Here is a 20244-nt window from a genome sequence, read left to right on the forward strand (position 1 = left end):
GTGTGTGTGTGTGTGTGTGTGTGTGTGTGTGTGTGTGTGTGTGTACTTTACCTAGTTGTAGTTTTACAGGGCCTGGGCTTTATGCTCATGTGGCCCCGTCTCCATATCTACACTTATCCAATCTTACTTTAAAAGTATGCACACTCATTACAGACACTACATCTTCATTCAAACTATTCCACGTCTCAATACATCTTTGCGGGAAACTATACTTTTTAATATCTCTTACACATCTTCCCTTCCTCAGCTTCTTACTATGCGATCTTGTGCTTCGACTGGCATATTCTCCTCTCAGGATCAGGTACTCATTGTCCACTTGGTCCATTCCGTTTATCAATTTATAAACTTGTATGAGATCCCCTCTCTCCCTTCTCTGCTCCAATGTTGTGTGTGTGTGTGTGGGTGGGTGGGTTTGTAGGTGGATGGCGAAAGGGAATTTGTATAAGTCTGACATTTGCATTTATCAGACCATCCTATCCCCCAATTAGTCCATGTTAGCAAGTATCTTGAAAGAGTAGCATCTCTAAGAAATATGTACATCTTTTACCCAATGCATTGTCAGTTCAATCTAATGAGAAAGGGAGGGGATGTAGTTTAGAGTAATTTTCACATATACAGTGAAGACTCAATACTCAAGCATCTTAAAAGTCAAACTTTTCAATACTCAAATATTAAAGTTCGACCTGGTACTCAAACAGCCGCATTCTTGGTTGTTCTGTTCTGATACCAGTAATACCAGTTTTACCAATGCTAAAATACCTGTATTTTGGTATACCAGATTCCAATGCAAATCCATAGTCCCGCCACAACACCACAGTCGAGAGAACAACAACATTCTTCTGCATTCTGTCTTGTAGTTTTTCGTTTAGAAACTTACAATGGCAGCAATGAGTTTATTTAGTAGTGAAAATAAGGAAACTGGTGTGAGTGCGAGTGCCCTCCAGTAGAGGATCCATAAGAATCATACTGAGTTACCAGGCATTTTATATGGATGGTGACTTGTCCTCCGTCAAATAGCTTCCCTCCTCCTCCCCACCCTTCTCTCCTCCTCTTCTACATTATCCATCACCAGCCTTCACTTACATTAAGTACAAATCAAAGCATAAAAAATACATTGAAATTTTTGTAAACTTAAGGTTTTGCTAAGGTTAGAATGAATTACCTGATTTATAGGTATCGGTAGTCAAACTTTTTGATACTTGAACAGCCATTTGGAACAAATTAAGTTTGAGTATTGAGTCTCTACTGTATAGTGTTTCCTTGCTATTTACAAAGATATGTTTAAGAGCAAGTTTAAGGAACCTACATCCTGTCAAGGGCCACTTGAATATTTTTAACACAGGTTGCAGGCCATAAAAAGAATAGTTTTTTTTCACATTTCCAACTTACCTTTAATGTAACTATATTTATCACTAACTTATTTTGTGAATTTAAGGTTATGATGCTGTAACTTTCTGAGTTCATTGATAACTAACTTTAAGTGACATGTGGGCTTGTACATGATATGAATACATTATATGTTATTCATTCATGACTCTTAAGGTTTTATGAAGTAGCATTTCTCAACAGCATTACGGGCCTGATCAAATGACCCTGTGGGCCTTATACACCCCGAAGACCGGAGTTTCCCAACCCCCATTCCAAGGGTTTTCACAATTAGTGAAAATTTCAAATCCATGAAACCAATCTGATAATGCTCAGAAATATTCACGTTTATAGTGTAACCCTTTCATTGCTATACGGAACTATTAACTATTAACAGCACCAGAAGTGATGTATAATATCTTTATCAGCATCTACAAGAAAGAAGATGAATAGAATTAATAGTGTGTTAAATTTTTATGGAGTTTAAAGATTGGAGGTGGCTGTAGAACAAGTAAATTTATTAGAGTGATTAGTAATTAAGGAAAGATGTGATAAACAAGAGTCAAAGAATTAAACCATAAATTATCCATCTCACACTTATTACACACATTTACAATTCATTCTGACGCAATAAGAAACAACTTTTATATGTATTGTATATAATGCTCTAATTAAAGAAATGTATATTACACTAGAATGGAAGGGAACATATGTACAGTGAACACAATGTAACAAACCAAATTGTGGGATTTAACAACCCATTTTACCCCTTCATTACCATGATGCATTTCCACTATTCATTCTGCTTACTATGTGGTGATTAAACAGCTTCAGAAACTCATGTGTGGGATTTGATAGTGAAGACTCTGGCTATTAATCTTCTGAGCTCAATAAACTCTTCCTAATGTCAATAAAATGAAATGGTCTCATCATATACAAATCTCAAAGAAAAATGTGTCCCCGTATTTAAGGGTTAAAGCTTCTCAACATTCATTTTATGTGATTAACAAACTCTGCAAATTACAGCATAGAATTTAGAAATTCTTAAACGTTTGTTTTATTTTATGAACCTCCAAGTTGGCTGCCACTCAACTGTATATTATTGAAAAGTGATAAGGTTTATATTCATGGAGGCAAGCTGCACCCTCTGTAGCCAGGCGAACTCCTGATTGGCTGCTGCCTTCCTCCCTTCTCTGCCCTGCCCCCATTTCTCTCTCTCTCTCTCTCTCTCTCTCTCTCTCTCTCTCTCTCTCTCTCTCTCTCTCTCTCTCTCTCTCTCTCTCTCTCTCTCTCTCTCTCTCTCTCTCTCTCTCTCTCTCTCTCTCTCTCTCTCTCTCTCTCTCTCTCTCTCTCTCTCTCTCTCTCTCTCTCTCTCTCTTTTTTGAAGTCACAAATAAACAATAGGTGTTGAATTTAGGACTGTGTTGAATAGGGAATACCATTGGAATATCCTTATTGTATTGATGTGTAACTGTTTTAGGCACCAATAAAAAAACTAGAATTTACAATTATTGAAAGCATAATTCAGCTTGTGACATCTGGCAACTTTAAGAACTCTCCAGTTAGGTCAGATTAGGAAAACATTAGCTATTATGCAGATGGTTAGCCAAAAATAGATAGGGTAATACTGCACACTTGTATCTTTTCATACATAGATAATACGTGAATTCTATTAAATATTACCAACCATCTTTATAAGTCCTTATCTTGCCAGGGCTGGGCGCAAGTTGCAAGAGATCATGTCTCGTTTGCACGACAAGCTGCGGGAAGTCCAACATCTGATTCGAGGAGGACCTCAGCAAACTCCAGCTTACCACTTAAGTCAGGTGTCTGTGGAGTACTTGGTAACAGCTCTTAGCAGCCATGCTGAGCCTCCAGATTCTCCTGAAACTTGTCTGCAAACAGGTGAGGATTGTCTAAAGCAGGAATGTTGTAAGGCTTTTTTATTTTTTTATACAATGTAGTCTTTTCTCTGAAATATTTAGGGAAAAGGATGTTTTTTTGGATACTTTCTATCTGAGAGCCATCCATTAGGGAACTGTTAACTTAAGAAAGGAAGTCCTTCCTACACTCAGATTGTGGAAAGAATTCAAACCCATGTGCTTGGGGATCCCTCGGATCCCCAAGCCCGCATGATTCCACTGCGATTATATGGAGAATATACAGAAGGTGCATATACTGTACTATATGGAGATTTTTACAGAAGGTGCATGCTTGTCCAGAGGCATGAGACTTATTAAACCTTAACTGATGGTGATCAGTAAAATCTTGAATCCCAATCATAATTGAGACTTTTCTGAAAATATTGATCGAAATTCAAAATAGTGAGATTCAAAGTTAACTTCTGGGTAAAAATGCAATCAGGACCAAAGCCTTGACAACTAACCTATACCAACTACACTAACTTTCTTTTTTACACCTGAAGTATCACACAATACACATGGTGAAACTCCAGGAGCCATGAAATTTTATCCTAGTTCTCTATAATGTATACTATTAAGGGGACTGTCCGGTGGCCATGGTATCAAAAAATCTGAAAAATATCGAAAATCCCCAAAACACCACCTGAGCATCCCCAAACATACTGATGGAGTATTTGGGGGAAATGCTCTAAAATATGTGGGGTATTTAAACTTAAAAGGGCCCCTGCCACTCCCACCACAGCCCAGGACTTCTCCCCACCCCACCTCGCTGTACCATAAATGATAACAAGCATGGAAAAACCCATACAAAGTGGTTTCTTTGCTAAGGAAAGGTGGGCATTGACAACTTAGTACAGTAATACTCCGCTTAACTAACGTTCGTTTAACGAATTTCCGGTTTAACGTACTATGTAAAGTTAGACCAAAAGTCCGCATAATGTATAAACACATCCATTTTAGCGAATTTTCTGTGTTTGAATTTGCTGGGTGAGGGATCAAACACGGCAGCTTCGCTGTGATTGGCTGGCTCCCTGCCTCTGTCTCTAGCGCTCCTAGAGCTGGATCCAAGATTCTTTAACAACGTCAGAGCAACCTCTTGCAGCAAAATGGCATCCATGAACGCTTGGAGGGACAGTGACAAGGTTGCTATCAGATTGCTCTGATGTTGCTGGGAACACCACCTCTGGAAGTGGTGTTACTGTCTTATATATGCATTTATGTTCACAAAACAACATTTCTATTAGCTTTTTACAAACCTTGCCCCCAAGAAAGGATGGTTTTGTAATGCATAAATTGAAATCTTACATGGAATACCAAAAAAATAAAGCAGAGAGAAGATGAGCCACAGGCGAAGCGGGAGACTCACAGCCACTCAGCCGCTTCTTCTTCTTCTTGTGACCCTTTTAGCCTGCGTGTTGTCTTTCCCCATGATATTTGTTTCCACTCCTCTATTGCCTGCTATAATGGATATCATATCTTAGTATTCATATTAATGAAATACTGCGGTATTTCCTTAATAATTCACTATCACTCAGTGCCACAGAGTAGAGGTTATCCTCATGGCATGAGCGTATATGAATAATAAGATATTATATCCATTATAGCAGGCAATAGAGGAGTGGAAACAAATATCATGAAAGACAACTGCTAAAGGGTCACAAGAAGAAGAAAAGCGAGCGCGAGTCTCCGCCGTTGTGGCTCATCTCATCTGTGCTTTATTTTTTGGTATTCCATGCAAGATTTCACTTTATGCATTACAAAATAATCCTTTCTTTTGAGCAAGGTTTGTAAAAAGCTAATAGAAATGTTATTTTGTGAACATAAATGCAAGAATGTCAGAAAATTTGTACGTAGCTCCTCTAACTTTCAATGACTCATATGACATCATAAAAGTAGTGCTACAACGGTGGCCCAATATGCTGCCAAACGTATATATAATTTTTTTTTTTTTTTTACCCATGTGGTATGTTGGGGACTAGCCCAGAATGCATCCCTCCCTATTTCCACTATTTCCTATGGGAAAATTACATCCGCTTAACGAATTTTTGCTCTACAAACAGTTTTGACACCCCCTATTCTGTTTGTTAAGTGGAGTATTACTGTACTATGGCATACACAGGAACACACCCTCTCCCCTTCCATTTCAGTGTCCATGTGACTGTGATGGTAGGAGGATGTATTGAGTATCTCGTCCATCGTTTCACGCCTTGCAAGTCACAATCCAGCCTATTTTAACTGTTTTTTTGTGTTTGTTTTTTTTTTCCTTACAATGTCTAAACAAATGGTGCAAGTGGAAATTACAAGTTGTGCCGACCATGCACGGATGGGAGACACCCTCACCTTCGAGCAACTAATACCTACAGTTATTGTAGGGGGGCCCAGGTGCCATATGAGTCTTACAGATTATTCTAAACATACCTAAAAAGCATATATGATGCACATGGTGGTGTATGAGCATGAAATATCCAACCCAAATAAATGTGACATCTCTGGGGTTTTTTGCCTTTTTCTCAGTTTCCACTTTTTATCATTCAAATCGTATCTTCTCCCATATTTCCCAACGGATTTTCAATTTTGAGGTATCATTTTGAAGCTCCATGAAGCTGCTACTTTTCCACCTCATAGAATTTGGAAAAAAAATATTTTCTGTGCAGCAATGTAATTTATACAAAATGAAAATAAATTTTAAAGATTCATAATGGCCATCAAAATAAAAAATAAAAAATTTTATAAGATGGAAAATTTTGTTATACCGCATACTTCATATATGTACCGGCAAAATTGAAATCTGCCCTCCGGTGACAAAGTTTATAGGGAAAATGTTATGTAAAAAAAGTTGATTTTTTATTTTTCATGCAGTTATTTATGTTTCTATTCACTTGTAACTACTAATGTAACATTGTGTAAGGCCCATACTATACCAGCGTTTACAATGCAGCAGTCTGAAATTAATCAACGTTAATGAATGGAAAGCAAATTATCAGTCTATACAAGCGTTTTTAGCACTTGGGTAGTCGGTGTTGATTGTACGTCCGGCACTGCTAATGCATCTGAAGGCGTTGGTGGTGCAACGTTTTCAGCACTTGTCATACTATACTGTACATTTCATGGCAGTTCTGTTGCGGCGTTTGTGCCCATGATGGACACGTTACCACAACATTTGCAATTCCAAACAAGAATGAAAGTTACAGAGATTTTTAATGAGATTGCGTATAGCATGTCATCAGCTAACTCCAGCCCTTGTCCATCATCAACCTACTCCACTCCTACTCCAGTGCCACCAGAAAATATGCCACCATCAGCACAATACAGTAATACTCCGCTTAACGAACAGGATAGGGGGTGTCAAAGCTGTTCGTAGAGCAAAAATTCGTTAAGCGGACGAAATTTTCCCATAGTAAATAATGGAAATGGGGGGGGGATGAGTTCTGGGCTGGTCCCCAACATACCACATGGGTTAAAAAGATATATATATATATATATATATATATATATATATATATATATATATATATATATATATATATATATATACGTTTGACAGCATATTGGGCCACCGGTGTACCACTACTTTTAAGATGTCATATGACTCATTGGAAGTTAGAGGAGCTACGTACAAATTCTCTCACATTCTTGCATTTATGTTCACAAAACAACATTTCTATTAGCTTTTTACAAACCTAGCCCCCAAGAAAGGATTATTTTGTAATGCATAAAGTGAAATCTTACATGGAATACCAAAAAATAAAGCAGAGATGAGATGAACCACAAACGGACGAAGCGGGAGACTCGCGGCGACTCGGCCGCTTATTCTTCTTCTTGTGACCCTTTTAGCCTGCATGTTGCCTTTACCCATGATTTTTGTTTCCACTCCTCTATTGCCTGCTATAATGGATATCATATCTTAGTATTCATATACGCTCATGCCGTGAGGATAACCTCGACTCCGTGGCACTGAGTGATAGTGAATTATTAATGAAATACTGCAGTATTCCATTAGTAATTCACTATCACTCAGTGCCACGGAGTCAAGGTTATCCTCGTGGCATGAGCGTATATGAATACTAAGATATGATATCCGTATAACAGGCAAGAAAGTGAAACATAAACATCATGATGAAAGTAACACCAAGCAAAAGGGTCACAAGAAGAAGTAGAAGCGGCTGAGTGGCAGCGAGTCTCTCGCTTTGTCTGTGGCTCATCTCATCTCTGCTTTAATTTTTGGTTTTCCAAGTAAGATTTGACTTTATGCATTACAAAACAATCCTTTCTTGGGGGCTAGGTTTGTAAAAAGCTAATAGAAATGTTTTGTGAACATAAATGCCTATATAAGACAGTAACACCACCTCCAGAGGTGGTGTTCACAGCAACCTCAGAGCAACCTGATAGCAACCTTGTCTCCGTCCCACCAAGCGTTCATGGATGCCACTTCGCTGCAAGAGGTACCTGTGACGTTGTTAAAGAATCTTGGATCCAGCTCCAGGAGTGCTAGAGACAGAGGCGGGGAGCCAGACAATCACAGCGAAATTACCGCGTTCGGTCCCTCACCAAGCAAATTCACACCCAGAAAATCCGCTAAAACGGATGTGGCTGTACGTTATGCAGACTTTTTGGTCTAACTTTATAAAGTACGTTAGACTGGAAATTCGTTAAACGAACTTTCGTTAAGTGGAGTACACTCGACCCTCGAAACAACGGACCTCCCATCAACGGATTTCGGAAACTACGGACAAATTCTGGAGTCCGGTTTAATCTACGGATGAATATTAAAATGCACGCGATTGTCCGTTCCCGGCAAATTATTGTCCGGTAGGTAGCGTATTGAGGTGAGAGAACTTCATTTTCTGTATTGTTTATTAATGTTTATTAAACTGACCGTGCTCATGTCATCTATTTCAGGTTATTTGTTGTACTTAATGCTTTGTAATACTGCTTGAATGATTTCTTAATGATCACACAGTATTTTACATACATTTTATACAGTTTTTTACGGACTTTTGCAAAGAACGGACTTTTGCAATCTACGGACAGGGTCGTGCACGCATTTGTCTGTTGTTTCGAGGGTCGAGTGTATTACTGTATATACCAGCAGCAGCAACATGTCAAACAGACACGCGTAGTAGTGAAGAATTTTATATTTCAGATATATTAAGTTTATAAAAAATACGTATTTTTTGTTGTACATAATTTATAACTTCACGAAGTGTAAAGGATGCTTATTGTTTGTTGCTGTAATAGACAGCAGTGTAATGTCATTATAAGCCCGTAGGTTGGTAGTAGCATTGATTTAGTATATTATTACTCACCTCAATGTAATAACGAGTCTCAGCAGGAAGAATACTTTTCTTCATAACTGTATCATTTTTCCTTATTTTCTCGCATACTGAACACAGAAGTTCATCAAATGATGTCACTGACATTCTGTAATAATGGAAAAACTTGTCGGGATACATTCTATGTTTTTCAAACATTATATAGAACTGTCCTGTTGATAGGCGATTGGCTAAAACAGGATGAGTACCCCAACGTCCTTTTTTTCTTTCATGATGTTCATGCCACTCTTGCAAAAGATGAAGTGCCAAAATACATTCTGTTTGCATGACATCCATCTTGTAATATGTCCCAAGCAGTACTGCTCAGAAAACAACATGTATAGCACGAATAGCGCTTCCATGACCTCCAAAACGCCGCGCTTTCAACGCCCCGGGGCGTCTAGATTAAAATAAAAATACAGGGAGGCATCAGCAGCATGGACGCGGCGCTTTATATGCTCGTATAGTATGGGCCTAATAGTCATCTATCAGTGAAAAAATATTACTCACGTATCTCTTTATTTTTTATTTTTTGAAAACCCAACCGGACGACCCCTTAATCCTCACTAACTCAGACTAATAGGGGAAAAGGTTGGTCTGACAAATGTGAATGTCCGACATATGAATTCCCTTTCCCCCTCCTTGCACACACTAAAAAAAAAAAATTAAAAAAATAAATAAAAACAGACTTGGTGTAGGATTTATTTATTTAATATTGGGGGATTTAAAATTTTGTGATTACCTTTGTCTCTCTGAAACCTTCAAACCTTAAATTACCAGATGGTGTAGTCTATTTTTTAATAATTAAATACCCTTCCCACCAGGAAGCCATTTTTAAATGTCTCATATTTTTGTGTCATAGCCTGACTCACGCCGTACACAGTACATGGCCAGGCGTCAGAAATACCATCCTTGCAGGCATAAATTGATGAGGATTACAATCAGAAACTTCAAGTAGAGAAGAAAACAAAAAACAGACAAACAAACATATCATTGGTAGACAACTGAACTTTGAATCCTTGCCTACCCTCTCCCCTCCATCATGCATGTTATCTCCCCATCCAAGACACTCCCCTCACCCCACGCCTCTCTGCTACACTTCTCCACCATCTCTCTATATCATAAGACTGCTGTTATCTTTTTAAACACTGTTTTTTCTCACTACCTTCATCATCACAACTATTCATCACACAACTCTCACAATAACACTATTACAAAAGATTATATTTAGACAGAGGCATAAAGCTGGACTAGATGAGTAATAAATACTTCACTGTGTCATTATCTCACTTGAACAAACTAATAGTGGCTCAGAGTGTGTCCAGTTCAGTTGTAAAACCGCAGATTGCCGTGACACTGCTGATGGCGCCTTCCAAACCCTCAGTATGAGTGAATAACATTTTCTAGAGAAGTGAGGATCTGGTGTGTTGTCATCTTATCATGATCCAGTAAGTCACCATTGTACAGTGGTATCTTGGAGTACGAACACTTTTGAGTATGAACAATTTGGATTACGAACAAAAAAATCTTTTTTTTTTTTTTTTTTTTTTTTTTTTTTTACATTGGAGGACGAACTTTGCTTTGGAGTGCGAACGATAACAAACGCGATCAATAATATTAATTTTTTTTAGTTATTAATTAATAATAATTAATTAATAATAATATATATATTTTTTTTAGTTATTAAGATCATTGCCTAGCATAGAAGCACACATGGTCACGAGACATACAGGCAGACGTATGGAAGATTCTAGAAGATCCAAGGGGAAGAGAGAGTATCCAGCTCATGAATTAAAAGTCTTAACCCTCATAGCTCATCAGGCACGATCGTGGCTCTTACATTAGAGCCTGTCAGGCACGATCGTGGTGCTTTTCAGAAGCCGCGCTATATATCTGTCATATATCGAGGCCTGTCATTGGCCCATTGTTTTCGAGATGGTGGACATTTAGCCAATCATGTATAAGCTTTTACAAGGATATGTTTGTGGAGGTGTGAGAGCACCAAGCATGAGGATGGTGAGAGCACATATATCACTGCTGTATTTTATCATTTTTTATGTATTTCTTGGTGAGATATAAGATGTACATGTATTTCCATGGATAAGTAAGTAGTTCAGAAACTTATTATGATGCATGACAATATTGGAATTGTTATTTTTATCTCATTATTGGTTTAGATAAGAGTGCGTAGTGCTGGCTTGATGAAGTTGGCTGTGTTTTTGACCGCAAAGAAGTTGAATTTTCATATTACAATTTGCTTACTTCCCTGATTTATTTTCCACAAAGAATGCAGCATATAAAAGAAAATCTTATTGGCTTATATAAGAGTGTGTGGTGCTGGCTTGATGGAGTCACATGAGGAGGATGTGGTGACGCTTCTTCTGACCACGAGAAGTTGAATTTTCATTATATAGTAAGGTCCCGGGTTACATCGGTCTCCAGTTACGTCAAACTCGTAGTTATGTCAGTCCACTATAAGGCAATTTAAGATTAAAAAAATTGAAAATTTATAAATCGTAAAGCGCGGGATTTATTGCTATTGTTGGCCGCCAGGCGTCACTAGTGGTTACCCGCCACACCGCCTGCCTCACGCTTGAATACAATACCACCCTGCCTCAGTTCCACCACACCGTCGCCCCTGGCAAGTGTTATCCTACTTCTGCGTTTACTGACTCAAGTTCTTAGTATCTTGCTCAATGGCACCAAAGAGAAAACTCCTTAGTGACAGCAGTGATGCTAAGAAAAGGAAAACCATTATGCTACAAGAAAAAGAGGACATAATTAAAAGACACGAGAAGGGAGGCAGCAGCTGTGTGTGAGGGAGTGAAAAAGAAAATGGGAAGCCCATTACCATGACAACTGGGAGGTTGACGACCTTGAGGGCTCACGCACCCACCATCACAACAATAACAACTCCGGAGCCTTCGCCTGGGCCACACGACTCTCGCAGCTGACTTGCACCGTCTGCGCCTGTCTGCTGATCCCTATTGCCCTTTCCTATTGCATTTCCTGTCCCGCTGCCCATGCTTCTACTCCCACCGCACTGCACTACGCTCCCAGCTGTCCGCCCTGGGCATCACAACATTCGACCTGCCCACCTTCCTGGCGGCCTCAGGCGTCCACCCCTCTCGGCATCCTGCAGTCCTTCACATTCGCGGCCCTAATCAACAACAAAAACAAGCTTGAGTTTCATATTCCTACATAGTTGTAAATAATATAACAATATAACCTTTAACTTACCTGAATGACCATAAACAATGATTGGTTGAAAACTCGATAATATGCTTTAAAATTTACGGAAACTCGAGTTATGTACAAAATCAACATACGTCATGTTTCGGGAACGTAACTCTGACGTAAACCGAGACCTTACTGTATTACATTTTGCTTACTTTCCTGCTTTATTTTCCTATCTTCTATAGTTATAGCATAATAGTAGTAGCAGTATATATAGTAATAGTATGCAAAAAAGTAAGAAATTAGGTAAAAAATTGGATTTTTGGGGGTCTTGGGAGGTGGTTTGGAATGACTTATAATTTCTTCCATAAGAAAACATGAGGCCCTGCGTGCCAAACAATCGTAACCCTGAAATTTGAGATTTTGAGATAACGGCTGCTCCATGGAGTAGAGGGGTGTAAAAGTCGTATGATGATGCCGGCCAAGCCAAATCCGGCCTTCTAGGTACCTACAGCAAGGTGCAAAATCGAGCGAAAACACATGAAAAAAAGTAGCGAGATACCCGCTCAATTCTGTGCCAAAGAATAGTAACCTTCCCAGCCCAGCTGTTGCTGCCTGACGTGCGTGACCCAATCAGCAGCGCATACAGCTGTGACGTCACTCCCACGCCGCACCTCACTCAATAACAGCTATGTTTACGCTCTCTCTCTCTCTCTCTCTCTCTCTCTCTCTCTCTCTCTCTCTCTCTCTCTCTCTCTCTCTCTCTCTCTCTCTCTCTCTCTCTCTTGACACGCGTGTGTCAGATTAGCCCTTTAACTCGTAAGGATTAATATTGATTTTTTTCGGTCGAAAAAAATAATAAAAAATTTACTTTTACAGCTATCATCATGAAACCTTCACATATTCCAAAGTAAAACAAGTACTCTTAAAATAATAACTTAGAAATGTTTTAAGAAAAAAAGTGAGATTTAATTAAGCCAATGTTAACAAACTGGAAATCTTCTGATTTACTATCAAAACCTAAATAACTAAACAGAACTACCCAAGACCTTTCATTTCATATATAATACTTACATATATTCTGACCAATCTTAGGTGCGTAATCAGTGTTTAACTTTAAGTGCGTTTTACTCAAAAGTAGGATTTTTGGGTTACGATTGGTTAGAATGCGGGGCTTCACAAGTATTTTGATGCTTTGGAGTAAGAACAAAATTTTGAATGGATTAAGTTCGTATTCCAAGGCACCACTGTACATCGTTATTAGGTCTCCTCTTTCCCATCTATCCTTGAAAGTTGGTAGTTCCATCTCCTTCAGTCTTTCTTCATAGGGAAGATCTTTTATTTCAGGGACCATCTTTGTAGCCCTTTGTATCCTTTCTAGTTTCTTGATATCTTTCTGCCTATATGGAAACCATACCACTGCTAGGTCTTATCATAGTGGTTAATATCTTTTTCATCATACTTTTATCCATTTAATTGAATGCTACCCTGATGTTCGTTAGTGTTTTGTATATTGAAGCAAATAATCTACTTATATGTATTTCTGGAGTCAGGGTGTCTTTCATAATCACTCCCAGATCTTTCTCATCTCTTCTTTCCATTATAATCTCTTTTCCCATTTTATATTCCCATGTCGGTCTTCTGTTACTTTTACCCATTTCCATTACATGACATTTCTTAGTATTAAATTCTAATTTCCACTTCTGGCTCTATCTCCAGATCTTATCAATATCTTCTGTAATTCCATACAATCATTTTTTTTTTTTTTTATAACTCTCAAAAGCTTGGCATCATCTGCAAACAAATTTGTGTATCAACTCAAACCCTCTTGTATATCGTTGACATATACAGTGGTACCTCGAGATACAAAATTAATTCGTTCCAGAGTGGCTTTCATATCATAATTTTTTTGTATAATGAGTCGCGTTTTACACGTAAATCGCCTAATTTGTTCCAAGCCCTACGAGAACACCACATTAAATTTTATAATACTGTAAAGGTAAAACCAGAATTAAATAATAGCCAAATACATTTGAATCATTCAATATACCTAACCTAACCGTTAATACGTGTAAATGAAATAGATAATAGAACATAATGCAATAATAAATGAAAAATAATGATACAAAAATTATATGAAAATGTGGAACCTTTCCTTTTGAGTGAGGCGATGTCCGAAAGTAAAAGTGGCGGCAGAGGAGGAGGTCAAACGGCAGAAAATATAGAAAATGGCAGGAAACATTAACATTTAACTTTACGAAACACTTAATTTTTTTTTTATTTATTTATTTATTTTTTCAGTTCCTAAATTTTATCAATCAACACTTAACTTTATGAAATGCTTAAAATTTATTTTTCTCTTTTCAGTTTCTAATTTTCATCAGATTTTTCTTCCCTTCTGTTTTTCCGGATCACTTTGACCTTCACCTTGACTCACTAATGGCCTCTTTGAAAAATAACAATCCAAGGAACTTTGTTTCTGCCTACTTTTCAATATGATCCTGAAATGACTCAGGCAAATGTCATTAAAGATTCTGACCAATAGGAGAGCAGGATCTTATGGCGCATTTATGGCGTGAATTTTGCAATTTTCTGAGCACGGGAATTTCAAGTTTTGTTTCGTGTCTTTCATATGCTGAGTTATTTTTCGTAATATGAAGCGAAAAAATCTTTGCATATCATTTCGTAAAATGAAATTTTTGTATACAGAAGCTTTCGTATCTCAAGGTACCACTGTATTTGGAACGTTATTGGTGCCAACACCGAACCGTGTGGTATGCTACTGGTTACAGTGCTCCAACTTGATGGTGTATTTCTTATCACTGTCCTCATTTCCCTATCTAATAAGTAATCTGTCATCCAATTTAAGATATTTCCCTTAATTCCGCCCATGTGTTCTATTTTCCATACAAGTCTTCTGTGTAGTACTCTGTCAAAAGCCTTTTTAATATCTAGATACACTGCATCCACCCATCCATCTCTTCCTTGTACTTCATCTATTACTCTTGTATAAAAGCTTAGTAAGTTTGTTATACATGATCTTCCTTTTCTAAAGCCAAATTGGGAGTTATTAATTATTTCGTTTCTCTCCAGATATTCTAACCATTTTTCTTTGATAACAATTTCACAGATGTTATCCACCACACTAGTTAGTGACACTGGTCTATAATTTAGGGGCCCAGTCATTTTCCTCCTTTGTTTAATGGGACTATATTGGCTCTTTTCATTCCTTTGGTACCTTCCTTCCCTTAGAGTTGTTAATTACATCCCAAATTGGTTCTACCAGTTGCTCACTACATTCCCTTAGTGTCCATCCTGGCACTCCATCTGGTCCCATTGCCTTCCTCACATCCACCTATTCTAGCAGTTCTCTAATTTTGTTTTCTTACCATGATGTCTCTTAATCCTTCCTGGGCCACTGGGTTGATTGGCTTTATAAACTCTCCCTCTTCATTAAATACTGATTTAAAGCTCTCATTCGTAAGTTCACTCATTTCTTCCGATGTTTTGTATATCGTATTCCCCTTAATCAACTTAGTAATGGTCTCTGTCATTTTACCATTTATATACTTATAAAAAAGCTTGGGTTCTTTTTCACATCTCTTCACTAGATTCTTTTCAAAGTTTCTCTCCTCCTCCCTTCTTATACTAATGTATTCATTTTGTGCCTTTTTATACTGCTTCCTATTTATTTCATTACGTTGCCTTAATTTTTTCCGTGCTGCATCCTTGCACTTTTTAGCTTTTGCACATATAGCATTATACCAGGTGTGTTTGCTCTCTTTTACTCTATATTCAGGAACATATCTCTTTACCCCTCAATATACCTGTCTAGAAATATATCATACTTTCCTTGAATTGTCTTTCCATGCATAATTTCTTTCCAATCAATACTACCAAAATAACTTTTTAATCCCCCAAAATTTGATTTAGCGTGGTTCCGTCTCGTGTTTGTGTCCCTCATTATATTCCAAAATTTGCCGATCCTCTAATTCAATTTCTAGGACCACATGATCACTTTTCCCCATCGTAGTATGATATTTGATGTTTGGACATGGCTTCGGTTTTTTTTTTGTAAATACCAAATCCAGCATTGATGGATCTTCTTCCCCTCTATATCTTGTATCATCTTTCACCTATTGATCCAATGTGTTTACCATTGCCAGTTGTAGCACATCATCCCCTCAACGTCCAGCGCGACTGCTTGTATCCATTTCTTCCCAATTGACGTGTTTGCAGTTTAGATATCTGACGAGCAACACTCTTCTATCCTTCCTTAGCATGTTATCCAGGCTATTTAGTACTTCCTTTTGCATTTCCTTATGTACATCAAGCCTCCATGTATTAGTCTTTAGTGGTACATATGCAACTATGATACTCCTTTTTTCTCTCCCATTGGTCCTTATTGTTATACTTAAAACCTCTTCTAGTATCATATTTTTCTCTCAGGATTAGTTTCTCATTATCCACTTGATCCATTCCAAGAATCAATGTATAGACTTGTATCAGATCCCCTTTTTCTCTTCTCTGTTCCAGGGTTGGTAGATCCATAGCTTTTAGTCTCTCCTCATATGTCATCCATTTAAATTCTGGAACCATTCTTGTATCCATTTTTTGTAGTCTCCAATTTCTTTGTGTTTCTTTTTATGAGGGGTCCACACAACTCCTGCATATTCCAATTCTTATTTTAGTACTTATCAATTTCTTCATCATTTCTTTGTCCATGTAGTGAAATGCTAATCCAATGTTCCTCAGCAAATTATGTCTCTCTGAAAATTCTATCAATATGGCTTACCGGTTGATTGTTTTCTTCCATTGTTACTCCCAAGTCCTTTTCCTTTTTTACTTTCTCCAGTTCTACTCCATCTCCCATCTTATAAATTCCCACGGGTCATCTTTCACTCTTTCCCATTTCCATGACATGGCCTTCGTCCACTTTTTACTCCATTCCCACACTGTGTGTGTGTATGTGTGTGTATTTACCTAGTTGTAGTTTTACAGGGCCTGGACTTTATGCTTGTGTGGCCCCGTCTCCATATCTACACTTATCCAATTTTTTTTTTTTTAAACTATGCACACTCGTTGCTGACACCACTTCTTCACCCAAACTGTTCCACGTCTCAACATATCTTTGTGGGCCAAGTCCAGTCTTGACGATGCTCCTCTCCTCCAAACCTAGTATCTTCTTTGACCCACTGAGTTAACACATTTTCCATTGCCAGTGTCAATAGTGTATTTCCCCATGTTGTCTCTGATCCTTCCATTGACCAGTCCTCCCAACACACCTCTTTACAATTAAAATCTCCCATCATTATAGTTCGTTCACAGCCACCCAACATTTCTTCCAGACATGTTCCTGTATCACTTATCATTTCTTCATATTCCTGTACTGACCATGCATTTGTCTTAGGTGGTACGTACACCACTATGTAGTGCCTCTTTTTCCTTCATTAGTTTCTGCTCTGATCTTTAGCACTTCTGCCTTTCCCATACCTTTTTCACTTGATCCACCTTTATATCTTTTTAACCAGCAACATCACTCCTCCTCCCATCTTACCTACTCTATTTCTTTTCCAAACATTATATTTCCCTTCTCCAACCTTCATCAGGTCTTCTCCTCTCTCAGTTTTGTTTCAGTAAAACTATATACATTACATTTCGCTCATATGTAAGTTTCTTTAGTCCTTTCTTTATGAACCACACTCTTTCTTCTTCTTCTGTCCTCTCTCATTTAACATTTCTCTTCCTTTTCTTCTCAACCAAATCTTCCTTGTTGTTTCCTGCTGGGCTAGCTTTACTAGGTCTTTTCCTCCTCCTGCACCACATTAATGATATTATTTATCACCTTTTTATGTTTTTCTCTCTCCATTTTACTCGGTGTCTTATCCTCCTCCACACCAAATATACTCCATTCAGCCTGCTTCTCCATCACTTTTCCTAGAGATTCTCCACATCCTCTTTCAGTGCTGCATTTTCCTTCTTCATATCGGCACAGTCTCTTTTACATTGTCATAACTCGTTTCCAGGCCCTCATACTTTTCAAACAGTTTTTCAATTTTACCTTCTAACTCCAGAATTTTCTTCACATAAGTGCTCTTCTCCATTATTCCTTGAAACCCTGTGAAGTCTGATTCATCTTTCGAGTTCACGGCCGCCATGTTGCGCAGACGTAAACAAACCAGCTGATCTTGTGAATCAAATGTCCCGTGTGTGTGTGTGTGTGTGTGTGTGTGTATTTCATATTCTTTTCTCAGGATCAGCTTTTTACTATGCGATCTTGTGAATCAAATGTCATATTTCTCAGGATCTCATTATCCACTTGGTCCATTCCGTTGATCAATTTATAAACTTGTATCAAATCCCCTCTCTCCCTTCTCTGTTCAGGGTTGGTAGGTCCATAGCCTTTATTCTCTCCTCATATGTCCCTGCAAATTCTGGAACCATTCTTGTAGCTATTTTTTGTAGTCTCTCCAACTTCCATATGTGTTTCTTTTTATGAGGGGTCCGCACTACTCCTGCATATTCCAATTATAGTATTTGTGTGTGTGTGTGTGTGAGTTTCATGCTATAAATATAAATACACTGATAAATGGACAAAGTTAGTAATGTATGTCAACTCTAACTACAGGCTGCTATGAATTTGAAGTCCGAGAGCAGCAGCTAGCAAGCAGTGGTCTTGATGTGCAGTCCTGCCTCCACTTCCTCCATTACCTGTATTCCTCCTGGCTACGTCCTCAGGTAAACTCTAATTGTGTTTATTCAACTATGCAAACCATATTTTGTATTTGGATATACAATAACAAACCACCATCTAGTTATTTTGTCTTATAAATGACAAACTCATGTGCTTCCAATGACTATCACTATATAATTACGAAAGGCTACATGTTATAGTTATTCAATATCAAGTAATGAGCATCTGGTGTGGTGGGGCAGAGTGGCCTGTGTGCATCTGTGGTGGCAGAAGTAGTGAAGTCTGTTAGCTGCCTCTGTGACTTGTTCTGCTCAGCGGCACATCACCGTTGGGTTCTGGAGGCACTGGTCCCCTTGCACACTCTCCACCCAATTGAAGACCATATCACTCAGCAGTATATCATCCTAGCCACTTGCAAAGCTTTAGCCACACTAAGGTTGGCCAAACAGGTTAGTCGTGATTCTCCAATACAGATAATTTATTTTCTTATGCATCTAATAGTTATTTATCATATATTTCCTTAAGAATGTGAGAATACAAAGACAGAAATAGGTGAACAATCTTCTGTTGCACTGATCCCCTTGGGTGAGTCTTTAGGAACATACATGATGTGGGTAAATTCACAGACATGTCTTTATTTTTGTGTTACCCAAGGAATGGATAGCTTTTTTCTTTCAATGTACTTAGGCTGTGCTTTCTAAAATCTTTCATATTCCTTTTAACAGTGTCAGTCACATAACTCTATTAACGTAGACCTATTAACATTGATGTTCCTCAGGGTTCAGTTCTGTCACCCACTCTCTTCCTGTTATTCATCAGTGATCTTAACCAAACTTCTTGCCCTTTCCCATCCTGCACTGATGATACCACCATACACTTTTCCACATCTTTTCAGAGATGATCAACCCTTCAGGAAGTTAATAGTTCTTGCAAGGACGCCACAAAATGCTTAATTTTTTTATTGTGGCAGAGAAAATTTTGTAGTGTTCAATCCCTCAAAAACTCAATTCCTCCATCTATCAACTTGACACAACATTCCAAGCAACTATCTCTTCTTTTTCAATGACACTCAACTGTCCTACTCTTCTACACTGAATATCCTTGGTCTGACCTTTACTTCACATCCCATCTCATGCTAAAAAAAAGCTTCTATGAAGTCATTTATCCCTCTATTTTGACTAACTCTCTCAGAACTGCAAGGAACTGGCAACTCTTTTTTTTGCCCTTGGCCAGTTTTCCCTTCTTGCATAAAAAAAAAAAAAAACACTGTGCCCTCACACTTCATAAATCGTCCCTTTATGCCTTTTCCATCTATTTCTTGATCTATCTTTCCAAGTTTTCATAAACTTTTGGATTTTTTCCAATTTTTATTTAGATTGTAGAACAGATTAATTGATATTATTTAACATATTTGGCTAAAGTATCCCTCTCTGGTATATTATGTGTCCACTGTTCGGTGTACATGGATATCTTCAGTATGTAATCAACCACCTAAGTATGAACTCCACTGACAGGTATCAGTAATAATATACATCAGGCACCAAAGTTAAACTTCCATCAATTAGGTATGAGTATGTCTTTTTTTCTCCTTTTCTGTTTTCCTGGAAATTGATGTGGAAATTATAAATAAATAAGTGAAAATTGACCAAAAAGTAAATCAATCTACTAGCATGTCACATCTCAACAATTAAGACAATGAATGCCTAGACCAGTGTATTTGAAATACTAAGGTACACTGAACTCTTTGCTTATTGGCCCATTTTTTATGTAAGTA

The 20244-nt window shown here is 38.0% G+C and overlaps 1 protein-coding gene across 4 annotated transcripts in view; it reads left to right on the forward strand.

Moving 5' to 3' along the window:
• The window catches only part of LOC123502590 (huntingtin-like), a 420122-nt gene that overhangs the window by 373126 nt on the left and 26752 nt on the right, over positions 1 to 20244 (forward strand). For all 4 annotated transcript variants that reach the window (XM_045251746.1, XM_045251745.1, XM_045251744.1 and 1 more), the window contains 3 exons: positions 3080 to 3270; positions 18405 to 18514; positions 18713 to 18919. In XM_045251746.1, the coding sequence (XP_045107681.1) occupies positions 3080 to 3270; positions 18405 to 18514; positions 18713 to 18919 (508 nt within the window). The remainder of the gene's footprint in view (positions 1 to 3079; positions 3271 to 18404; positions 18515 to 18712; positions 18920 to 20244) is intronic.

This window comes from Portunus trituberculatus, chromosome 12 (genome assembly GCF_017591435.1).
Source record: "Portunus trituberculatus isolate SZX2019 chromosome 12, ASM1759143v1, whole genome shotgun sequence".
NCBI classification, from domain to species: Eukaryota; Metazoa; Arthropoda; class Malacostraca; order Decapoda; family Portunidae; genus Portunus; species Portunus trituberculatus.